This window comes from Colossoma macropomum, unplaced genomic scaffold (assembly GCF_904425465.1).
Source record: "Colossoma macropomum unplaced genomic scaffold, Colossoma_macropomum, whole genome shotgun sequence".
Lineage (NCBI taxonomy): Eukaryota > Metazoa > Chordata > Actinopteri > Characiformes > Serrasalmidae > Colossoma > Colossoma macropomum.
The window spans coordinates 16070934-16093895 of NW_023494804.1; the positions used below are offsets into that span (position 1 = coordinate 16070934).

Genomic DNA, 22962 nt, shown 5'->3' on the forward strand with positions numbered 1-22962 from the left:
CAGACTCACCTTTATTGTTATAAACATCTAAGTAGTTTGGTGCTGAGAAGATTGTGATTAAGGAGGGAAACCCTGTCGTCTGGCTTTTCCTGTACATTCGATACCTAAAAAGGGCAAAAAGATAATCAATAAATTTGACTACTTAATTAATTAAGGTAAATTCTCAGCAGATGGATGCTGTACTCACCCTGCATCCTGGGCTTCGTGTGCTCGGATTATTGACAACAAATTATTGTTCATTAGGAAGTCACACACAGCAGGATAACTGAGGGGAGAGCAGAGATTATTAACAGTTCCGTTTAGTAACTATATTTACAGCATATAACAGCCTGACTAACCACACTTTCACATCAGGAGGCAACAAGTTAAAAGCAGCTTTCTGCTTTATGAGCTTTTGTACCAATGATCAGTATTTCAGTTTTTTTGTGATTTAATTGTAGATTATTTGCAAGAAATATCTGACACACAGCTGGTCAGTCTGTGTACAGAGTCTTGATCATCAGAAGGAATGGAAATGTGAATGTGACATCACCTACAGGTAGCATGTACAAAGAGAAAAGCAAAGGCCCTAAAACTGAACCCTGAGGGACTCCACAAGAAATACCAAATCTTTTTGATGAATGATTTCCCATTGAAACCATGAACTGCCTATTACCTAAATATGATTTAAACCATTCTAAAACTGTGCCCAAGAGGCCTACCGAGCTTTCAAGATGTTGGATTTCAATCTTGTGGTCCTGCCATAAAAGCTCCTGTAGGTGTAATGTGTCCCAATACTTCTGTCCATATAGTGTATTTATCAACTGCAGTTCCTTTGACAGACATCCCAAGCTCAAGTGTGTAGGGAACACAACAGTACTGCTTTAGAGTACTTTAGTTTTGGTTTTCACCTGCACACTTATAACTTTGTTTTACAAGAGATTTATTATTTATACCACCAGGGAATTTAAACAGGTAGGATGGGGAAGCTTATACATTCACACCCCAGAAAAGTCCACTCTGTCTAGTTCCCTAGGTCAGAGGGCACCCCCGCTTGTACTTATTGTTACTGGCCAGGGAATGTAGAGTAGTTAGCTTTGTTTCCTTTTGTAGTTTAGCTAAGTACTCTTGTTTCAGAGCAGGCAAGCGAGGTTAGGTTTTTTGTTCTTTTCTTTGGTGCCATCCACAGTTTTGACTCTTTCAGTGTGGTACTAGATATCATAGCACACCACTGTATTGTGCTTGGTTTTAATAAAATATCTGGGCTGCTGTGTTTTTTATAGACAACGTTAGCTACCAGAAAACATGGAGAGTGACAGAATCAAACGGCACTTTTGCAACTTCGAGGACTTACGAGGTTGAAGATTTTTCTCCACTACTATCCCCATCTTCGACGAGGGAAGGTGTTTCTGATCAGACAGTTTGTGTTGAGCCTGAACAGTATGAGCCACTGACTCAAGCCGCCAAAGATTTAACACAGTGCGAGGAAATGATTAACAGAGAGTGGGAGAAGCGTCCAAAAGGGAGATCATTCACTAAAACCATGACAGCTCGCTTCTAATTATCTGTTTAGCAGGTCTATATTCAATATATAACAAAGAAAAACATTTGAGAAAGGCTGTACGGACGAGAGGTTGACACAGTCAGTAACAATGGCCAATTAACTTTAACCGTTCCTGAACCTTTTCGCTTTCCACAGTTCCAGTGTTGCTCGCCGTTGATTTCTGTTCAGTGAGTCGCGCCCGAGGGTTTGATTTGTGAAGGGAAATGTGAATCGGATGCAACACCAGCAGCTTTACGGAGACTGAATCCTCACTCAATCGGTCCTTCAGGTTACACAGTCATATGTTGAACCTCATCAATAAATGTGCTAATCATACCATTTGTTACAAACTAAACTCAGATTAATTGGGTTATTTGCAGTAGGTACAGACAGCTGGCATATCGTGAGGTGGTGCTGGGGGTATTTAGCTCAGCGCGTGAGTGTGGTTATCTCTTTGCTCTAGACCCCTATTCTTTCAAATTTATGAGTGCGGCACGAGTAGGGGGTCATCAGGGGGCAGTAACGTTTTTTGACTGATTTGCATACTGTGGTGTGTCATATCGTGCTTTGGTACGAAGACACGTCATCAGCGCCTACAGGAGAGTTGAACCAGAGGGCGCTGCAGAGGCAAAACTGACCATGATAAAAATGCTATTTTTACCGTTTGGAAAGATGTGTTCATATTGTAAGCAAGGCTGGTATATTTTATTATTACAGAGCAGTGCATTTCAGCTGTTAATGAGAGTGCAGGGTGTAGTTACTCTTTAACAATACCTGTAGAAGTAGGAGCAGCCCCTCACACTGTTGTGACAGAAGTGCTCCTGTGTCTTTTCGCTGCCGTAATCCTCCCCAGGGTCCGACCACAGCAGGTCACACATGGGCCCGAACGCTGGAGGCTCTTTAAACCTGTCTAACTGCAGAGCACACAAGCCACACACAGAGCTTTAAAACTGTCAGTTTGAGCAAAAACACACACTCCACTCATTACCTGACACGCTAAGATGCCTCACAACATGCGCACGAATGTTTTAAATCAGACTCTGAACTCGATTCTTTCACTGTACAACAGCTGCTTGCAATCTACCCCTCGCTGTGTGGAAGTTCAAGGTGAAATGTGTTATAAAACAGACTAAGGTTTGCTTCTTTAGTTTAACAGTGGAGCTGTGAGACTAATGCACCTAACAATTAGCACTGTGTACGCTGTGTGACATACTGTTATCTATAAAAGTGGACAAAAGGTGGCTGCTGCTGCTACTATTTTTAGCTATGTTAATGTACTTTAGTCCATGTTTATAGATAACAGTCATACAGTGTGAGAAACCACATAATCAAGTTTATTAGAGATACTATACAACAATGTACGCAGCAGTTAGCATCATGCTAATTGGTGGGGTATTAGCTTCCATTACTTGTTAGCTACATTAGCCTCACAGCTCCAAGCAAACTTAAGACACTGAACATGTCTCAGCTGAAGGACTACATTTAGAAAAGTTGTGTAAATTCAATTCTGGGCTGAACTATCACTTTATTTAATTGTACAGCTGAGTAACTGGATAAAGAGAATAAAACTTCTATTAATTTTATTAGAAATACATTCCGGATATTTTAATATCCAGGACGAAGGTGTAATAAAATTAATATCCAGAAAGAAGTTGCAATAAAATTAATATCCATAATAATGTGATAATAAAATACCCAGAATAAAACTTCTAATAAAATATCCAGAATGAAGCTGTAATGAAATTAATATCCATAATAAAACACTAATAAAACACCCAGAATAAAACTTCTGGTAGAACATCCAGAATGTATTCCTAATAAAATGAATATGCAGAACGAAGTTCTGATTAAACTAATATTTAGAATAAAGTTTTAATAAAATTAACATCCAAAATTAAAGTTCTAATAAATTTTAGGCAGATTATTTACGAAAAAAAAAAATGACTACAAATTATACAATTAAAGATGTATTATTTAGCAATTTAACGTGCCCAAAATGCTTTCATAGTGAAATAAAGGTTCTATATAGCACCAGAAAGGGTTCTGCTAATGATACAATGTCAAGGTTGTACATGCTTAAAAAAGATGGTTCCTCAAACGTTCTTAAGTAAAGGGTTCTTCTATTGTTACAAGCTTGACACAAACAACAGAACCCTTTTCAAGAAGGTTCTCAGTAGAACCATATACAACACATTCTCCATCAATCTGAAGAACCATTTCACAATGCAAAGAACTTTTTAATCATGCAAATGGTTCCTAAAGCGTTTAATACAGAATCGCTACTAAAGAACCCTTGAAGAACCATCTTTTTTTTAGGAGTTTATAGCTTACAGTATTATAACAAAAGGAGTTATCAATTAACAAATAATAATAATAATAATAATAATAACAACAACTTTTGTAGGTAGGAATAAACGCCGGTTACACCACATCAGCGTACACACACAATCAGGTGCGCACACCCTCGCGCACTCTTACCCTTCGGATGTCGTCAAGGCAGCTGATCTCAGGTGAGAGGCCTCCGTGCACGCAGAGAAACTGCTGATTCAGCAGCGCTGCCAGCGGCAGGCAGTCGAATGCCTCCATACATGCGTCATACACACACTCCGAATACTTGATCTTGCCTGTGAAGACACACACACACACACACACACACACACAGATGCATATATGTGAGTGAAGCAGGACTGCTCTGTCCGTTTGACGGATCACAGCAGCGCTGGGAGGACAGGGCCTGCCAACTTTCCACAGCAGGACGCATGCCTTGTTAGGTGATGTTTTGCTGGACATGCGGCTAATTACGAGGAACCGAGTCCAGTCAGGCGGTCATTAGAACACATACGATGCTCATTGTGTCCAGTTTTTAAGGGATAAGTGATGCAGGGCTTCTGCCGAGGCCAAACTCACCGCAGCCCACATCCTCATCACAAGAGCTCTCAGACCACACACTGCACTGTAATGTGATCGGATATCGAGACTGACTGACAAGAAGTAATACGATGTGTCGAAGGCAATAAACTGTTGGTAAACTGATGGAGAACTCGAGTGGACCAATGTCCAAATACAATTTAAAAAACCCAAAGTGGATGAAGACGTCATTCAGAGAACTATCCACTACTGTCATCATACCTTCATCAGTACGTTGTTCCACTTTAAATAGTGGCAACATTTTGGCCTCTCACGTCGCCATCATGAGAACTGTGATAGAACACTTTTCCATGGAACTTATCATAAAACATCATAGTGACACCTGCTTCGGTGGAGCATCTGCAACAGGCAAAACAGAACCATGAGAAGTATGTCAGCTTGTTATCTCACAAAGGCGCTTTCAGCTTCACGCAACCCTCGAGAATTTTGTTTTGCAAGAAGTACGCTGAGGCCTTAATACATACAGATGTGCAACGTGGTGTGAAAAACTCCCGATGCCTCTGACTTTTAATTGATTATTTCAGGCTTTACAGGGTGACTCGCAGCAGCGCGCACACACCATATTTCAGTAGTGATACTTCTAGCAGTTTTAACACAAATGTGCAGTTTTAAACTGACGACTTTGACAACAGAGAGACACTTTTTAGAACACTGAATTAAGTGAAGAGAGAAAGTAAAGCAGGAGGAGGGCAGGTAAACTCTGAATCTGACCCATCACATATGTGAGGAATGACCCAACAAAAGCAGTCGGGTCCCGTCGGGTCTGGAATATATTCAGAACTCTGTACTGATCGATTTTTCTTTAAAGCTGCTTTGTGATGACACCTGTATCTAAAAAGCGCTGTATAATAAACTCTGACGACTCCTGCAGATCTACAGTCCATGAGAGCACACTGCAGTGCGACCAGCTGCTGCTGGAGGACGACTGATCACAGGCATGCAGGGTGAGGGTGTGTGTGTGTGTATATATTTGTGGGTGTGTGAGAGATGAAGTGTGTGTAAGATGGAGTGTGTGGACTGTAGTTAGCTGTCAGTGTGTTGCTGCTCCCACTTTGACGGTGGCTGTAAATCTAAAAGTGGAATGCCGGATTTGACAGCTGCTGACAGACCGTAATGGGCTATTACACACACACACACACACACACACACACACACACACACACACACACACACACACACACTACACGAATGTATCTAGCGTGTGCAGACACAAACTCACAGGATGGGACGGCAGGAAAATTTTAGAATATCAGTAACCAAAAAGATCACTGTTCTCTGCAGCATCACGGCACAGTTAAAGCGCCCAATTATAACATTTATATACCAAAAACAGCTGTAATTCATTTTCATTTGCGTATATATATATATATATATTTTAAATCTCTCTTTATCCCTCACACAGAGCAAGCACCCAAATGTAGCATTGTATCACGTGACAAAACCTTCAGGACATCTCCACCAAAACCTCGAGTGCACTCATCAAGTCAAATGTAAACGAACCAGCCCTTGAAGAAAATATCTGCTTTACTGATGAAGCTGTGGTTTTGAGACACTGATTTACTAGCGTGTATTCTGGGTTATGTTTTATGCCCACATTAAAAATCAGGAGTCTAAATATTACACTTAAAATATTAATATACCGCTCTGGTATTGGGCAACTCTGTTGTATCTGCTAGGTCTACTCAGTGATGAAAAACAAATGGCACTCACGTCAAACTTCTAGCACTCTGACTATCTCTCTACAAATTGTTTACTGGAAGAGTTGCAGTGATCCAGAGCGACACGATGCGTCAAAAACAGAAACAGAATGCCCTTTAAAAACGGGGCGTCCTCACAGCTGGTGTAGACAGCTTCACTGGTTATGATGGGAGCAATTTGGTTTTGTCTTTGCGCCATTAGGTCGTTTTGTTACTGTGTGAAATTAATTTGATGAATTATGACTTTCAAAACTGATGTCAGTTCACTAATTATGATTTAGGATGTTTTCACACTTGGGCCATTTCAGTGTCTGAAGTGGACTCAGACTGCTCAGTCATGGTTTTTTGCGCGTATGTGAACACACCAAACATACTCAGACCCTCTAAACACCCCCCAAAACAAACCTCTCTTGAGGTGGTCTGAGTTCGGTTTGCTTTGCTTTATGGTGAAGACCTTGAGGCTCACCGTACACACTGCCACGCTCTTCAGCACTTCAGCAGGTAAAACAGATCCTCAAGGATCATTTATAGGGTTCTACTCAGGATAAAGTCTGTCCATGATCTGTGACAAGACAGCAGCTCTGATACATTTAAGTGATAATATGCCAGAGCCTGTGTGATTTTACCATGTTAAAGGCTCATACTAGTCAGGCAGGCAACACAGAGCTTTAAGCTGCTTTCACACTGAACGCTGAATGAATGAAAGTTCACCACTGACGCGGACTTTCGCCAGGTGGAGCACAGTAAGGAGCACAGCCGAAAACGGAACCGCGGACGCACAGGGTCATTTTTCCAATTTTGCGTGATGCACTTCGGCCAATTGTTTCAGCACAGCCAACAGGAGAGCAGCAGGCGAGTCTGTAGCTCCTCCTACCACCTGAAAGGTTAGATTTATTAGAGAACATTGCCCACTTTGTGGCAGCAGAGCTATTTACTGATATTGTGACTTTTTAAAAGCAATCATTTACGGTTATTGGAATTATTAAAACAAGAAACTGTGAGGCTGTAACTGAAACGGTTTGCGTTTAACGGTGATATTTAATTTCACCGCTGTCTGAACAAAACCTTGCATCTCCAAAATGATACATTTACAGTAGAAGAAAAAACATACTCTGCTTTTAATGTACGTCAATGGAACCAGACGTCTTTCCAAGTAATTATAGGCCATTTCTTTTGGTCCATTCTTCATGAAATTAACACACAATGTAAAGGACAATAGATGCTTTCAAATGATGTCAAAAACTAGAAAACAATAAGAATGGAGACACTAGGTTTTGTTCCGACAGCAGTGATATGTTGGTCATCATGAATTTCCAAAGAAACTGAGGGCATGACCATTTCCCACAGTGCAGTGCTCATTTCTAGCAAACAGTGTAGATCATCACATCATCATTTACACCACTGTGAGTTTCCTGTTACTAAGCAACAGACAGAGAAACATTAGGTAACATTAAAGGGCCCATATCACAGAAAACGAACTGCCTCCACAAGCAGCAAAAACATTAAAGGCCAACAGCAGTAAAGTGCAGTCAAGGGCCAAAAATTAGGCTTCGTTTACATCAGCAGGCTGAAGTGGCACAAATCTGATTTTCTGCCCTAATGTGACTCAGATCTGCTGTTTTCAGAGCAGTGTGGACAAACAAATCTGATTTTTTAAAATCTGGTCTGGACCACTTTCATATGTGGACCTAGATCAGATATGTGTTCGATTCGAGGCCATGTGACCTTAATGATAAGCTCAGGTCAGAATTCACGTTTCTCACTGCACGTGCACCATCGCTCAGCGTTAACGTGGCAGCAGCGCCGAACCTGAAGTCAGCGCCAGTGAACTGTGGAAAAGCTACATATCTGACCCTTTTTCTCCTTCGTCTCGTTCTAATGAAGCTGAGAACAGCAATGCTACCCAATCAGCACTCAGTAACAGTAACGTCAACCAATCAGCACTCAGTAGCAGTAATGCCAAACAATCAGCGCTTCCTTTGATTTTTTTAGTGAAATAAATTTTCTACATTCCAAAATTAGAGGAAGTTCGGGCATAAATCACTTGCAGACATCCTCTACAATTTTGCAGTCATGTTTTTTAATAACACTGAACAAACAGGAAGTGGTCAGACTCGCCATAAACTGGCTCTGGCAGGTTGTCTTAAGATTCATATGCAGATTGGTTCATTTTTGTTTTTTTTTAATGAGGGGATTATTTTAATATTTTTCAATTATGCTTTTAAATCCGAATATCAAATCTGGCAGAAATGCCCCTGCCTATTTTTTACTGCCCCATATATAGCCTAGTATAATATTGAGAGAGCGAGCCCCACTTCAATCACAGCCTGTGACAATGTTTTACTGGGTTTTACTGTGCTACAGAAGAAAAAAAAAATATACCATCACTAACACATACACACACGTTTGTTTCTGTGAATTATGGACATCACACAGACTTCCATTCATTTACTGGAGACTTACCCAAACTTTCACCATAACTGCTACTATCCTAACCTTTAAAACATGTATTTACCTTAAACTAATGATTTACATTGTGGGGACCAGTCTGTGGGAAGAAAGGTCCCCACAATACAACTGTATAAGCAGGTTTTGGTCCCCACAATGTGGCATAAACTTTATACACACGTACGGGTCTGAGGAACAATACTTACACTCCTGTTTGAAGGTGAAGTACTCTGTGAGGTGCCGGCACTCGTGGTTTCCTCTCAGTAGGAAGAGAGTGGTGGGGTGGTTTATCTTCAGGGTCCACAGGTACAGGACACACTGCAAACACACACGCAGAATGAGAAAGCAACACCAACACACACCGAACAGCATAATGATGCTTATGATGCTTTGATAAGAACAGATTAGTCCTTTAAATACAGAGTTTTTTAAAAAAAATTTAAAACATAAGTACATTAACATTAAGAATTCAACAAAACTTTATTATTTTGAAATTAAAAGTTTTTTTTTTTATATAAATACTACAATAAATACAAATGAATACCACTCAAAATACTCCAGTCCAGTGCTGCAATTCAAACAGAAGAGGACCCCTTTCATCAGCTGCTCTTTTCTATATTAAGAGCCGCTCCAAAGTCCCCATCGTAACCCACCCAAACACTGCTTAAACAGAACAGCTCTTAAACTCACTGACATTTACAGACGAGTGTCGAAAAAGCACTGCAGGCCTGAAGGCCGTGTGTACGTGAGTGTGCGTACGTGAGCGTGCGTGAGTGTGTGTGCGTGTGTGTGTGAGTAAGAGAGTTATACATGGTACTGAAAAACTGAAGAGCAGAGATAACTGACTGGTCATTCATACATGTACATATAAACATAAATTTTCAACTTAATACAGAAATGCTCTTAATTAATCACATTATTAAGTGCCTATTATAAATTATTCAGTAACTATGAACTACTCAGTATGTACTATTAATTGTTCAGTACCTATTATCATTTATTCAGTAACTACTATGATATCGTCAGTATTTAGTATAAATTATTCAGTATACACTACAAATTATTCACCACCTAGTATAAATTATTCAGTATCCATTATAAATTACTCAGTATCTACTTTGAATTACTCAGTATCTACTAAGAATTATTCACTACCCACTATGAATTTTTCAGTATATACACTATGAAACATGAAAGTTATGTAGTTAGAGCACAAAATCGAAGTCTGAGCTCTTTCATTTGCATTTTTTAATTTATTCTTTATAGTGATGCAACGATCCAACATACCTCATTTCTTCCTCATCTTGTATATTTATTTGCTTCTTTCTTTTTATAGTTCAAATGTGATGTGCAATTACAGCCTTATGTAACCATACACACAAAAGACTCCAAGCAGTGAAGTACACAGATTCTACCTTGAAAAAGAAAGAGCACTGCAGAATATCCTGCAGCAGGAGGAATGCAGCTTCTAGTGTCTCCTATAGACCCCTATAAAATGCACCTACGAAGACTGTGCCATTACATATACGCTAATACTAAAAAATGTATGAGTACACACACACACACACACACACACACACACACACACACACAGAGAAAGAGAGAGAGCTTCAGTGTGAAGGTGGCAAAACTCAGTGTAAAATATGAAAAACTAAAACTGTTATATTAAAGCATCCAGCAACATTTGAAAAAAAACTGACAAAAATATAATAAAATATTATTAAAAACATTCATCTGTGAATTGACTGGGCATGGTCCTAATATTCTAATGAGCACCCATGATTGACAGCCCTGAGTCTAACGCTCTCACCCTGCTACAGCACTGAAGCACAACTGAAGAACAACACAAACGAAGTGGTTAGAAATGAGTGAAGTGGGCTCTACATACATAAGTGGTGCTGCAGACTCTGCTGTGTCCACTCTATAAACATCATCCAGCTTCTAAAGGTGAAGTGTACAATTTCAATCCAATACACTTTTTTACCAATTTTGTCAAATTCAGATATATCAAATATCTCCTCACAGTGTGCTAGCTCTCCGTTCTGTGCCCGGTGTTGGTACACAGCCCTCATTCTGTAAATGGAAACAAAGTATCTCTGACAAAACGACTCAACAACACTCCAGGCAATCAGCAATAGGGGGTGTTCTTCGTGCTTGCGCACAGGACAGGGGGGAGGGGACGGGCTACATGCTAAACTCTGTGCATTTTCAAGAAGGAGAAACAGCATAAGAGGAGAACATCTGAAGAACAGAGACTGAGGAAAATGCTCTTAGATCAGGTGAGGGCGTTTCAGTGAGGCTCATCATGGGATTAGTCCATATAACATTTGTGAAGTTTGTTTAATTTAATTTTAATTATCTTAATTAATTTTTAAAAAAAATAAAAAGTTTGCCAGCCCAGTGTTGGTAACCTTGGCAATGTGCGTCCATGAAATCGGGGGTGGAGCTTCTGAGGCAGCACTGAAGGGAGGGATGTATTTGTTTTGCTGCCATTCTCCCTAATATAAGTCAGTGTACCATCAGTGTAATTTTTACATAATGTTGCTTTAAAACTGTGGGCAGGACAAAACCAAATCAGCCTTGTGATTGGTGAGGATACTACTTATGTACACATGACCCCATGCAACAAGATTAAGACTGTCCAGTTTACATGGAGTTGGCAAACTCCATCCACCATTTAGTGGCACATGACATACTTTGTATATGTATACTGTGGCCCACTAGAGTAAGAGTGACCTACTTATAAAGAAAACACGGATTTAGGGTGCCTGGGGCTTTCAATAAAGTTACTGTTATCATTGGTAAAAGTGAATTAGCAGAGCTAAAATCAGGGAAAACACTAAACTCTGGCGCAGTCAGGACAGTACTGATGTAAACACTACACCATACTCACAGCTCATTAAACCAATCTCATTAAATTCTAGCCTGGCTCTGAAGATCTCATCACCTGATTAGATTAGCGAGAGGATTCTGCTTTAACTGTAGTCAAACTCCACTGCCAATCAGAACACCACTGAGCGTCTCAGTGTGCACAACGCTACAGGATGTGCTGTGGGTTTAACACACCACCGGCCCACAGCACTGTGGTAAACACCAGCTCGCGCACACAAGAGCATCTACAGAAGAAACATCAAAACGCTTTAATAGAGCCACCTAATCTAGCCATTACAATACCTACACCAGGGGTCGGCAACATGTGGCTCTTTTACTGTCCTGCTGCGGCTCCACAGCAGAATTAGACTTAAGGTAAAAATAAAAATCCTCCTTAGCAGTAAAATAAAGCTCTGCTGATCGTACTAACATAGCTTTAACAATAAATGGTCTTAAACGCTGGAGTTAATATAGAACTGCTAATTCACCCTTTAATCTTGAAGATAAGTGCACAGACTGCCGTTCACCATAGCATCGCAGACAACAATCTTGCCTAGGTAGTAGCTAACAAAACAGCAAAGAGAGAGATTTAATTATTGGACTTGTTTGCATCTACAATCACTTTAGCTGGTTTCCTGATACATTTAATCTGCAACGAGAAACTGTCAAACACTAAAAGCTGCGACAAAAAAAATCAGTTTCTCATTTGCCAGCTTCTTGTTCAAATTTTCCCGTTCCACCATAAATGAAGTGACTTCAGCTTCAAATAAAAAGGCAAATGTTAAGAGAATTTTACAAGAAACTATTAGACTTTTGCATAAAAGTTTCGTGTAAGAGATGCGAGAAAAGCAGCTACAGCTGAGCTAAAGCTTAAAGCAGAGCAAAGTAAGTCTGTGTTTTTGTTTCTATAATATTTCTTAGCCTATACTATTACATTAGCACATACTGAGACATATTAACAGCCAAGATGGTCAAATGTTACTTTAATAAAATGGACATAATATTGCAGCTCCCAAGGTGTTTTGATTTTTGTTAAAAGGACAAAATGGCTGTTCTTAAATTCTGGGTTGCTACTCCTGGTCTACTGACTCTTATTTCACAATACCTACATTTAGTCAGTTATTCATTCAACCTAATGAGAAACCGTAGAACACGACTGACTACAGCATCTCATTAGACTGAATGGCATTTTTACCAGCGTTCTGTAAAGCCTGTCCAACTTGGCAAAACAAAAGCAACATTATCCTGAATTACATGTTCCCTTATTAATGTTCGGTTCTCCAAAATCCACAGAAGTGTCACTATTGGTGCAGATGTAGATGCCTGTAATTTGAGGCTAGTCTCAGTAACCCTGGTGTGTGGAACTGTAACCTGTGGAGTGTTTGATGACCACAGAGCCGCAGTGTGAGGGAGGCGGTGGGAGGTATAGACACGACTGAAGTCCGCTCCTTTGTTCACACAGAACGTCTGTGATGTCCAGAGAGAGCCAAAACATCTGAGTGGCCTTTTTTACACCACACATACACAGTGTTTGATGGTGTGGAGCAGCAGTGTGTCCACCCGCACACCTTCTCTTTCAACTGTGACATTTCATCCTACCACCTGAACTCTACTCCCAGCATGCACTGCAGAAGGGCAGCTCTGTAAGGGCACACACAAAGCTAAAACACGAGCAAAGAAAATATGGCATCTCTAAAGGACACAGACAATAAGAAGATAAGATTTTCACCAGCACATCACAATCATGACTAAGCTTTTTGTTTCCAAAAAAGGGAAGAAAACCAAAAAAAGAGCGAATATCCTACATTTTTCCTATTTTTTTCCCTTCTTAGGTGGTTTTACACATCAAAATGAGTCATAATTCATTTTCCAACCTCTCTTTTAGAACCAACCAGGTTGTTTTTGTTACTGATATGTATATGAGCTCTGTTCTGATTGGCTGCCCTGTAATGTGCCTCATTCAAAATGCATTCAGAACTGAAACACCGCTTAGAATTTCAATGAGTGGGTGGGGCTAAACTGCTGCAGGTTGAACAGGTGGATATATGTAAATGAGTTGGCTCTCATGACACAAACAGCAAATTCAAAACTGTTTTTGCTGTTTAATTTCCATATATGGACTGAGACAAACTTTAACAGTGTTTACATATTAATTTAAACCCCTTTATTTACAACAGGTGAAGAAAATTGGGTTTTTCATGATGTGGATCCTTTAATCTAATCCAAAGTAATGCAAATATAAGTATCAAACAAGAAAAACGACACAACTAGGCACTCCAAACTGAGCAGAGTGAGCATGATGAGCTTTAACGCTGTGATTCTCAGTAGTATTAACTGTAAGCTCCACCATCTTGTCATCATCTCTACCATCATATCTGTGGTTTCCTGAACTGCTTCAGCGCTGCTGGGAAGTGTTCAACCACACTGATGTCTTGATCAATTAAACAGGCTTGTTTTAATGATCTTAATTGTTAAACTGTGCCCGGGTCAGCTCCTTATGCCATTACAGCAGTTGGCAGTTTTTTTCTGTTTTGTTTTTGTTTTAATAATAATCCTTTGCAGTAAAATAAAGCTCTGCTGATCGTTCTTTTAAAAATGAAAGGTCCTAAACGGTGGAGTTAATGTCTAACTGCTAATTCACCCTTTAACCCTGAAGGCTGGCGCACAGACTGCTGCTCATCACAGCAGCTCAGGCGACAGTCTCACCTAGCTAGTAGCGAAAAGGCAAAGTGAAAGATTTAAGATAACCACTGATAATTTGGAAACGAATAGACTTATCTGCGTTTTTAAGCACTCCAGCTGGTTTCCCTGTACGTTTAATCTGCAATTAGAAACTGTCAAACACTAAAAAGTCACAAAGCTTTCTCACTTGAATTTCGCCACCTTCTGACTTGAATTTTCCCGTTCCACCTTAAATAGTGCAGCAGCTGCATTTCGGTGCCTCAGGCGCCATATACGCTAGAATGGGAAAATTCGAACATTTCAGCCTTGTAAGTCGAACGTTGAGAGACATTTTACAAGAAATTATTCCACGTTTGTGAAAAGGTTTCCTGCCGGAGATGTGAGAAAAACTGCTATATCTGAAGTAAAGCTTAAAGCAGAGGAAAGCAAATCTGCATTTTCATTTATATCTTCTATTCTATATTAGTACATTAGCACATATCGAGACATATTTACAGCCAAGATGGTAAAATAGACATAAAATGTTGTGGCTCCCAAGGTGGGCAAAATGGCTCTTCTTAACATTTCAGTTGCGAACCCTGTGCTATACCAAAAAGCATCCTTGGGCAAAACTCCCAACACTATCACCTTCGCCTACCCCTAAAAAATGATGCAATTGTAAGTCGCTCTGAATAAGAGTGTCTGCCAAATGCCATAAACGGTTTTTGACTCACCAGGCCACAGAGATTAAGATTAAAAATGAGCCAGCTGGCTAAAGCTGCTTTCACACTGAATGTGGTGTGTGCTGTGCTCGCCGCTCAGGTCTGTGGCAAGTAGCTTTCACACCACTGGTGGCATGTGCAGCACTCGCCAGCTGGGCGTGAAAGTGCACATGCTCGGCGATAAAACTAGCCTTTCTGGTAGCCACAGGAACCATCAAACATGCCTACTGATTTCCTATTGGTCGCGCAGAGCAACGGTTGAAGTTAAAATAATTTAACTTTTGCATGACCCTGTGTGTCTACCATGGCAGACATTTTCTGCCAAGATCCGTTTTTGAGCCGCGCATCCTACCGAAAATATTGTGTTTGAAAGCGCAGCGTTCAGTGTGAACATAGCTTGACACAGGTACATTTACCTTTCGGCTGATTAAAGTACATCAGCTGTGATATTTTAGTAAAATAAATAAATAAGGAACAAATGACAGAAAGGAGGGAAAAAAAAAGAAAAACTGTATCTTGTCAACATTATTTAACTTATTCCCAAAGATTTTTTACTTGTTTTAGATCATTTTATTATGTAAAATTCTCACTATATTGGCAAATAATTTTGCTTGTTTTAAGAATTGTGCTTAAAACCAGCAAAATTATCTGACACTATAGTGGGATCATTTTACTAAATAAAATTACCTAAAAGAGGTAAATAATGTCTAGAAATAAGTGCACAACCATCTCAAAATAAGAACTATTGGATGTATCAACTAGAATTAAGATAATTGCACTTGACGAAACACTTTTATTGCAGTGTGTGCAGGGTGCACTCCACACCAAATTAAACACTTTCTAGATGACCTTGTTTGATGTTCTTGCTTCAGTGGAAAATGTATGATAAAATAAGCTGAAAAACACTGCAGATTTTTCAACTCCTCCCCTCCGGCAGGCGCTACAGAACCCTGAACACAAAGGCTACCATACACAGAAACAGCTTCTTTCTTCAGGCCATCACCTTCATAATAAGCTGACCAGTAATATCATTTGCTGGGCCATAGCTAGTCCTGTTTTTTTTTCTTTTCTTCAGATAGTACACTCTGCTTCAGACCATTGTGCACCACAATTTCATTCCCATACATGATGTATATTACACTTACACTATATTGCTTGCTCCTACATAAGCTGTATGTTACATATCGTCTGTAAATAACATGCACACTGTCTATATATTACTTGCCCATGTAATTCTGCATATTTCTTGTACACTGTCTTTACTGTATACTGTGTAGTCAATAAGTTATTTGTATAGTTTGTTTTCATTTTTTCATTTAGTACTAGAGAGAACAGCTGTAAACAAATTTCTTGTGTGTCAACATAATTGGCCAATAAATCTGATTCTGATGAAAGATGACCTCTGCCAAACTCTGCATTAAAACTTCCTCACTGTTATATTTAAGTTCTGAAATTCTGTGTTTCCACAGTTTCACAAAAACAGAACAATAGGTGGAAACACAGTTATCTTCTCAAGACACTCACCTCAATACTGAAGTAACCTCGATCTACGTAGTCCCCCAGAAAGAGATAGCGTGTGTTGTTGGGCGAACCTCCCACCTCAAACAGTTTCATCAGGTCAAAGAACTGTCCATGAACGTCACCACACACTGAGGGCATAAACAGAGAGAAATATGAGGCAGTGCATGATTATTTCAGGATTCATTTTAATTGGACTCAATTCAACAACAACACTGTTTTCATTGCTAACAACAACATTATTATTATTAACAAAAATGTTAATATTAACAACTTACATAAGATTAAAAACTACTGGTTTTAAAGGGCTAAAACATTCTAAGACAACATTCTATCATTTAATAATTACATTTTAGATAATCTTATACTGTAATGGTTTTTGTCAAAGTGCTTTACTGACTGACATGACTGTCCTTTCTCAATTGTCACACTTTGTAACCTCAAATAAACGGCAGAAACTCTCAGTCTTAAACACTAAATGTTGCAGCACTGGGGACTGAGCAACCCAGGATTATTTAAAATTAGTATGTACAATAACGTTACAACAAAAATTAACATCCACTTTGAAACAAGGAAATTTATGGAGCAGACAAGTCGCCAAGAAACTGCTATAAACACTATAAATAATTATGATGCAGCATTACAGTTATTGATGGTTAAATAATCTCTTCTTGTTTCCTAATGTATTAAAGTCAAAAGTAACTTTTAAACAGTGGTGTACAAATGCCTAGGAGGCTGAGGAGAAAACTGTTTTTGTCAGGGTGAAGTGGACTACAGCACTGCAGAGAATCAAACCACACGTGGTCTTTGCAAAATGAAAAGTAGGTTAAAACAAAAATCCACAAACACCACGGCCTGGTGGTTTGGGTGAGTCACACTTTAAAGGAATAGTTTGGCAAAGACACAAATACCCAAAAGAAGTTGTTACCCATAAGTAATTGTACTCTACCAATTAGCATTGTACTAACGATCATGTGGTTTCCGATACTGTATGACACACTGTCATTTATACAACTCAGGCTTTGCAAGTTAACCTCCGTGCCAGGGTGTGAAATGATTCAGGCCTGCAGTTAGAGTCAATCTAACTGGTGGAGTATAAACTTCCATCACTTGTTAGCTACATTAGGCTTATACAGTTTTTTAAATAGGTCAGACATGAACCCTGGGGGAGCATTCAATTTAGAGTAAAGGGGTGATTCTAGATTCCTAGTAAAGGGTTCTATGTAGTCATAAAAACTTATTTGACTTTGACTAACAGAGACTATTTTGATGCTATACAAAACCTTCTATTAAGCTTTAACCCTTGTGTTTGAATCTGTTTGAATATGTGTGTGTGTGTGTGTGTGTGTGTGTGTGTGTGTGTGTGTGTGAGGGTGGACAACATGGACAGGACCACCACACAAGGATTAAAAGAATCACAAGAGTCTCCTCATTATAGAAAAAAAAATCATACAATGCAAATACAATTTAAGCATCAAATGGTACTTTTAGCTGTCATGGAGCTACACATTCATATGCAATAACCTGGAAACCCCCCAGTCAAATTATCAGTCAATGTTTTGCTGATTTTCTGAGTGAAAATAAGTCACATAATCCCTTCAATAAACTTAAATAAGGCATTTTTTACTAGTTTCAGCACAAAACCTCATTTTGCTAAGTTTAACATATTTAGGGAAAAAACATACAAAATAAAATGTCATAACTTTTGCACTTTTGCAAAGTTTTTTTCTCCTCAACATGTTAAATTCAGCAAATAAACAGTAACTGTATATGAAAATGTGCAGAAGTGGCTCTCTATAGAGGATTTATTAACGTATTTTCAATTAACACCACAATGAATTTGACCAGGGGCGCACAAACTTTTGTATGGACTGTATATAACCACGGCTGTTACTAAAAAATAAACTTGAAATTCTGTAATGTACATTTTTACTAAATATGCAACCACAGACAGGCAGCTGATACTGGGTCTCATTAAAGCTGAAAGATTCATCTTTTTTCTATCGTGTCACAATATTAGTCAGAAAATCGCAATCAGACATTTCTCACACCGTTCAGTCCTAGCTTTTCATACTTGTTAAAATATATAAGAGCAAAATATACTTGGACAGCTGTCAGCACACTCCGGGAAGCTTATGCGTGGGGAAACGCTGCTTTCAGCTTGCAGCTTCGTCTCAGCAGAGCAACCAGAGGATGTAGTACCACGTGATCGTGCGGCCCTCGGCAACAGGCGATACGATATTAAGGACCCTGGGGAGTAGAGGAGGGCACCATTTTTATCCTCACACCTGTTCGGGCATGTGAGGGGGGTTTCCTGTGGGCTCCGCTGGGGAATCAAAGGCAGGCGGCGCGTGGGCGAGCGCCTGGGACGCTACCGACTATCTGACCTTTTGAAAAAGAGCCAATCAAAAGATCCGGCGGCTCAGCTGCTGAGGACTCCCTCCTTTTCAAAACACACTGGCTTCCCTCAGCAGCTGCCGAGTGGGTCAGGGCAACATTAACGCAAAAGGCAGGCAGGAAATCACTAAGGTCATGTACTGCAGTAAACTGTTCTGTTAATCGTTATAGCAAATTCAGCACCAGGAACAGTGAAGACAAAGCAGGCCGTGATGTACAGTACTGTGCAAAGTCAGAGACTCTCCTTCACTGTCTTAATTTCAAGTAAAAAACAGCCATTAAGTACATTAAGCTCTTCTTTTATTTAGTGTCAGTAAGAAGAGCACAAGAAGAGAAAATTATCCAGAAGCCTCAACAACTAAGGCCCAATTTCATTTCACCCCTCACCTCTACCACTTAGCCCTACCCCTCAGTTTTGCGTGTTCACGTCTAGGGGTAGGGTGTCCCAATTCTTACTGAGATAGTGGGGATAGGGCGAAGTGTTACCCTGCGCTCACACTGGCAGCAACAAAGCAGCTGAAGATCATTCATTTTCAGTGAGAGCTGGCGACTTCCAGGGACAGGAAGCAGCCCAAATGTTGGCGACGCAAAGTGGGTGGAGTCAGCAAAGCAACAAAGTTGAGCGAAGCTTAACTTTACACAAATAAGGAGCGAAGGGATGAGGCGACTAACAACAGGAATTGAGCACTGAACAGCATAGTACACGCTTTATCTCTGCCACTGTGAAACGGTACGCACCCTTTTTTGGTTCCTAGAGAATTGTTCCTACTAGAGGTGGAATAATGGCAGCGCTGCTTTTGCTGCAAATAGACAGCAATAGCAAAGACCAAATACTGTTTTCTCACATACTGACTGCACAGACACAGGGATTAAATAAAAATAAGTACACAAGCGATTTCTCGACAGGATATTTGTATATAAACAAAATAGAGCATTTTCTCTATTAAAAAAAATGACGATAAACACTTAATTATCTTAGTTTAATGTCACTTCAATGTATTATGGTCCTTCTCTTTATAACCAGCTTAAAACCTCATTAGTTGTATGCTGATGTCTTGGTAGCTAGCTAGCTAGGTCATCCAGGTGGTTGCTAGTTGTCCCATTTTCTCTGGTACGTTTAATTTTTTTTTGGCCTCCAGTTTTGGAAACTCCAACAAACCACAAATTTTAAAATTGCATGCAGGGATCAATCTCCCATAACCTTGGTGAGACTTTTCAATACTCTGCAACTGCAATGTACGGTACTATAGCTGCAGCTGGGCCTGAAGACGACAGAGCCTTGGGTCTTGTGTCACGTCCTAATTATCACTAACTTTCACTATCTATTTTTTTTTTGACACAGTGAAGCAAGTTCAGCAAAATGAAACATGTGAGAGTGTTTTTATGTTTAAATGATGGTGCACTTTTTTTGAAAAGATCAAACATCAAAGATTTTCTGGTTTATACTGTCAGTACCACATCCTTGTGACAGCTGCACCAGCTCCTCACAGCAGCCCCAGCGGGTCAGGTTAAAACTGAAAATAAGCATGTGTTGGCAGACACACGCAGCCCTAATAGAGCAGGTATGATCTCACCAAGTAAATGACCCAGGCTGTTCTACAGAAGGTGGTCCCAGCTGAATGTTGCTCACCAGAAACTATGCTGAACTTGATTAATATGACCACACTATGAATCATCAGTCAGAACAGAGACGTGGCAAAGTTTACATAAAGGTTTTAGTCCATCTGAAATCATTCGTTCAGACCGCAGCTTGTGAAATATATGCATTGAAACTCGACAACCTGATGAAAATATCCATCTGCATGTAATATAAACATAACTTATACTTACAGTACTGCAAAAAAGTTTCAGGCACCGGAAAAATTTGAATTATAAAATCAGAAAAATAAAATAAATAATACACAAAATAATAAAACAAAGTAATGAACTCTTAACCTACTTAAATGTTAAAGTAAAAATGAATTATAAAAAAGGAAAATTGATATGCACACATATACATACACACACACACACACACGCACACGCACACACGTGTGAAAGAAAATGGCTTTATGTAGCACCCAAAAGGGTTCTTGTACTCTTACAAGCTTGACATTGTAACAATAGTAGGGTCCTTTTTGGTGCAATATAGAGCCCTTTTCAAAAAGGTTCCATATAGAATCATCTACAGCACATTCTTCAGAACCCTTTCATGATGCAAAGAACCCTTTAATAACACAAAGGGTTCTCTAAGTGTTATTGGGTCTGTATAAAACCATTTTCTTTACTAAAGAACCCTTGAAGAACCAGCTTTAAGTATGTGTATACATGCATACACACACACACACACACACACACACACACACACACACACACACACACACACTACACAAATCATTTTTTATCATTATTGCGATAGGAGTTATTACAATGACAGATTACATTACCTTGAACATGACATCACATCACCGGCAAAAACCATTAAAAACTTAATGAGTCCTTCTCTATACTGGAACTGAACTCTGCTCTCCCACATGGGGATGAGTAACTTAACCACTCAGCTAAACAGTCAAATACTAAAACACACACAGCACAGCTTATACACACATTTGTGGCCGTACCACTCACTGCTATTTGCACAAATCAAGTCATGCGATCATGTAAGAAAAACCTGGAATCAAATTTTGTTCAAAGCTTACAGCATCTCAACTACTTTTTGGAAACCAAATTCTTCTTACTTTTTAATTCTTTTTCTGTTTCTATTCTGTTTTTATAAGCAAATTCACTTTTACTGCCCAGATAAATGTTTTTAACAACTTGCTTAAGTACCCAAAACTTCTGCACAGTACTGTATTTATATAAGGGCTTTTTAGTGTCACCTGTTTCCATAACAGTCATCATTATGCCGTCGCACACACCCAGAAACTGTGCACAGACTCAGATTGTGAAAGTGATTGGATTCCAATGTTTACACTGTGATTAGTCTTCTGTTTATTGGATTACATTACTATGCACACCATCTCCTTTGATCAGATTCATTAAGCTCAATCAGATTACTCAATTCTATTGTTTTTTTTCCTGACTGACCCATTAGTCGGATTGTTAAAGGATTACAGGCTGCAAGCCATTTTGTCAAAAGCTGTGCAGAGGGAAAAAATCTGCGCTGACTTCTGAGCCTAATAGGGCCTGAAAGGTCCACCTGTACCTGTGGTGAGGGTCTACCTGTACTGTACACTGTAAGAAATAAAGGTTCTGTGCAGGTACATTATTCGCTCATCAAGGTACAAAACAATGTAAATGTTGCCTTAAAAGGTACAACAGTAGTTTTAAGGTCCAACTGTGAACTTTAAATAAGTTTTTCCGGGTGAAAAGTACACATTTGTACCTTTTCATAACCGGATGTTTTAAAACAGAACAATAAAATAAAAAGCCTGGAGACGAGACGGGGTGTGTGGAGTCTTAGAAAATATAATTTCAATGGATTATGGTACAATTATGTTCCCTGACCCAGTGACAAGACGGGCACTGCCCCAGTGACAGTTTCATACTATTATTTCTGGGAATGTAGGGTTGCAGCGGTTTACCAGTTTCACGGAATACTGTGATATAAAAATGTACCACGTACATTTGCTTATTACCAGTATCCAAATAAACAAATAAATAAATAAATAAATAAATAAATAGCTAGCCAAACGGAGAACCTCACCTACTATAACATCCAGTAAACGGTGTATTGTGCCCAAGCAAAGTAGCCACATTTAGGCCAATTTATAGTCTATGCGACAAAAAATACTGTGGTCAACAGATGTTTCATAGTCCTGCACCAGCGACACAACGTCAGAATAGAACATCATCTGTAGTTTCTATGAAAACTTGTATGACAACGCAGTTGATTAAACAATAGTAAAACTGCAAAGAACAGTCTGAAAACAGCTGCTACAGTCTAACTGCTTTAACAGTACGATTTTATGTTGCAGGATCACTACAGCAACCAGAAATACTACTTGTTTTTCACACGCGTTGTGTTTCACTCACAAGCTTTTTCTCCATCACGCAGGGTTGGCAGATTCGTGTTTTTTCCCCAAAAGTGCCAGCTAGTCTGAAAGTGCAGGGCCAGAGTAAATTAGGTGCGTTTTCTGCTTGGACTACTTTTTAAAGTAATCTCAGTCACGGAAAAATGTTTGAAAATAAAAACAAATCATGTTCTAAATGTATATTG

At 39.4% G+C, this 22962-nt stretch overlaps 1 protein-coding gene across 3 annotated transcripts in view; it reads right to left on the minus strand.

Moving 5' to 3' along the window:
- Nucleotides 1–22962, minus strand: part of ppp3ccb (protein phosphatase 3, catalytic subunit, gamma isozyme, b) — a 60588-nt gene that overhangs the window by 15507 nt on the left and 22119 nt on the right. For all 3 annotated transcript variants that reach the window (XM_036594352.1, XM_036594351.1, XM_036594350.1), the window contains exons 3-8: nt 16374–16498; nt 8802–8913; nt 4001–4146; nt 2297–2436; nt 188–265; nt 10–104 (exon numbers count right to left, since the gene is read on the minus strand). In XM_036594352.1, coding sequence (XP_036450245.1) covers nt 10–104; nt 188–265; nt 2297–2436; nt 4001–4146; nt 8802–8913; nt 16374–16498 — 696 coding nt within the window. The remainder of the gene's footprint in view (nt 1–9; nt 105–187; nt 266–2296; nt 2437–4000; nt 4147–8801; nt 8914–16373; nt 16499–22962) is intronic.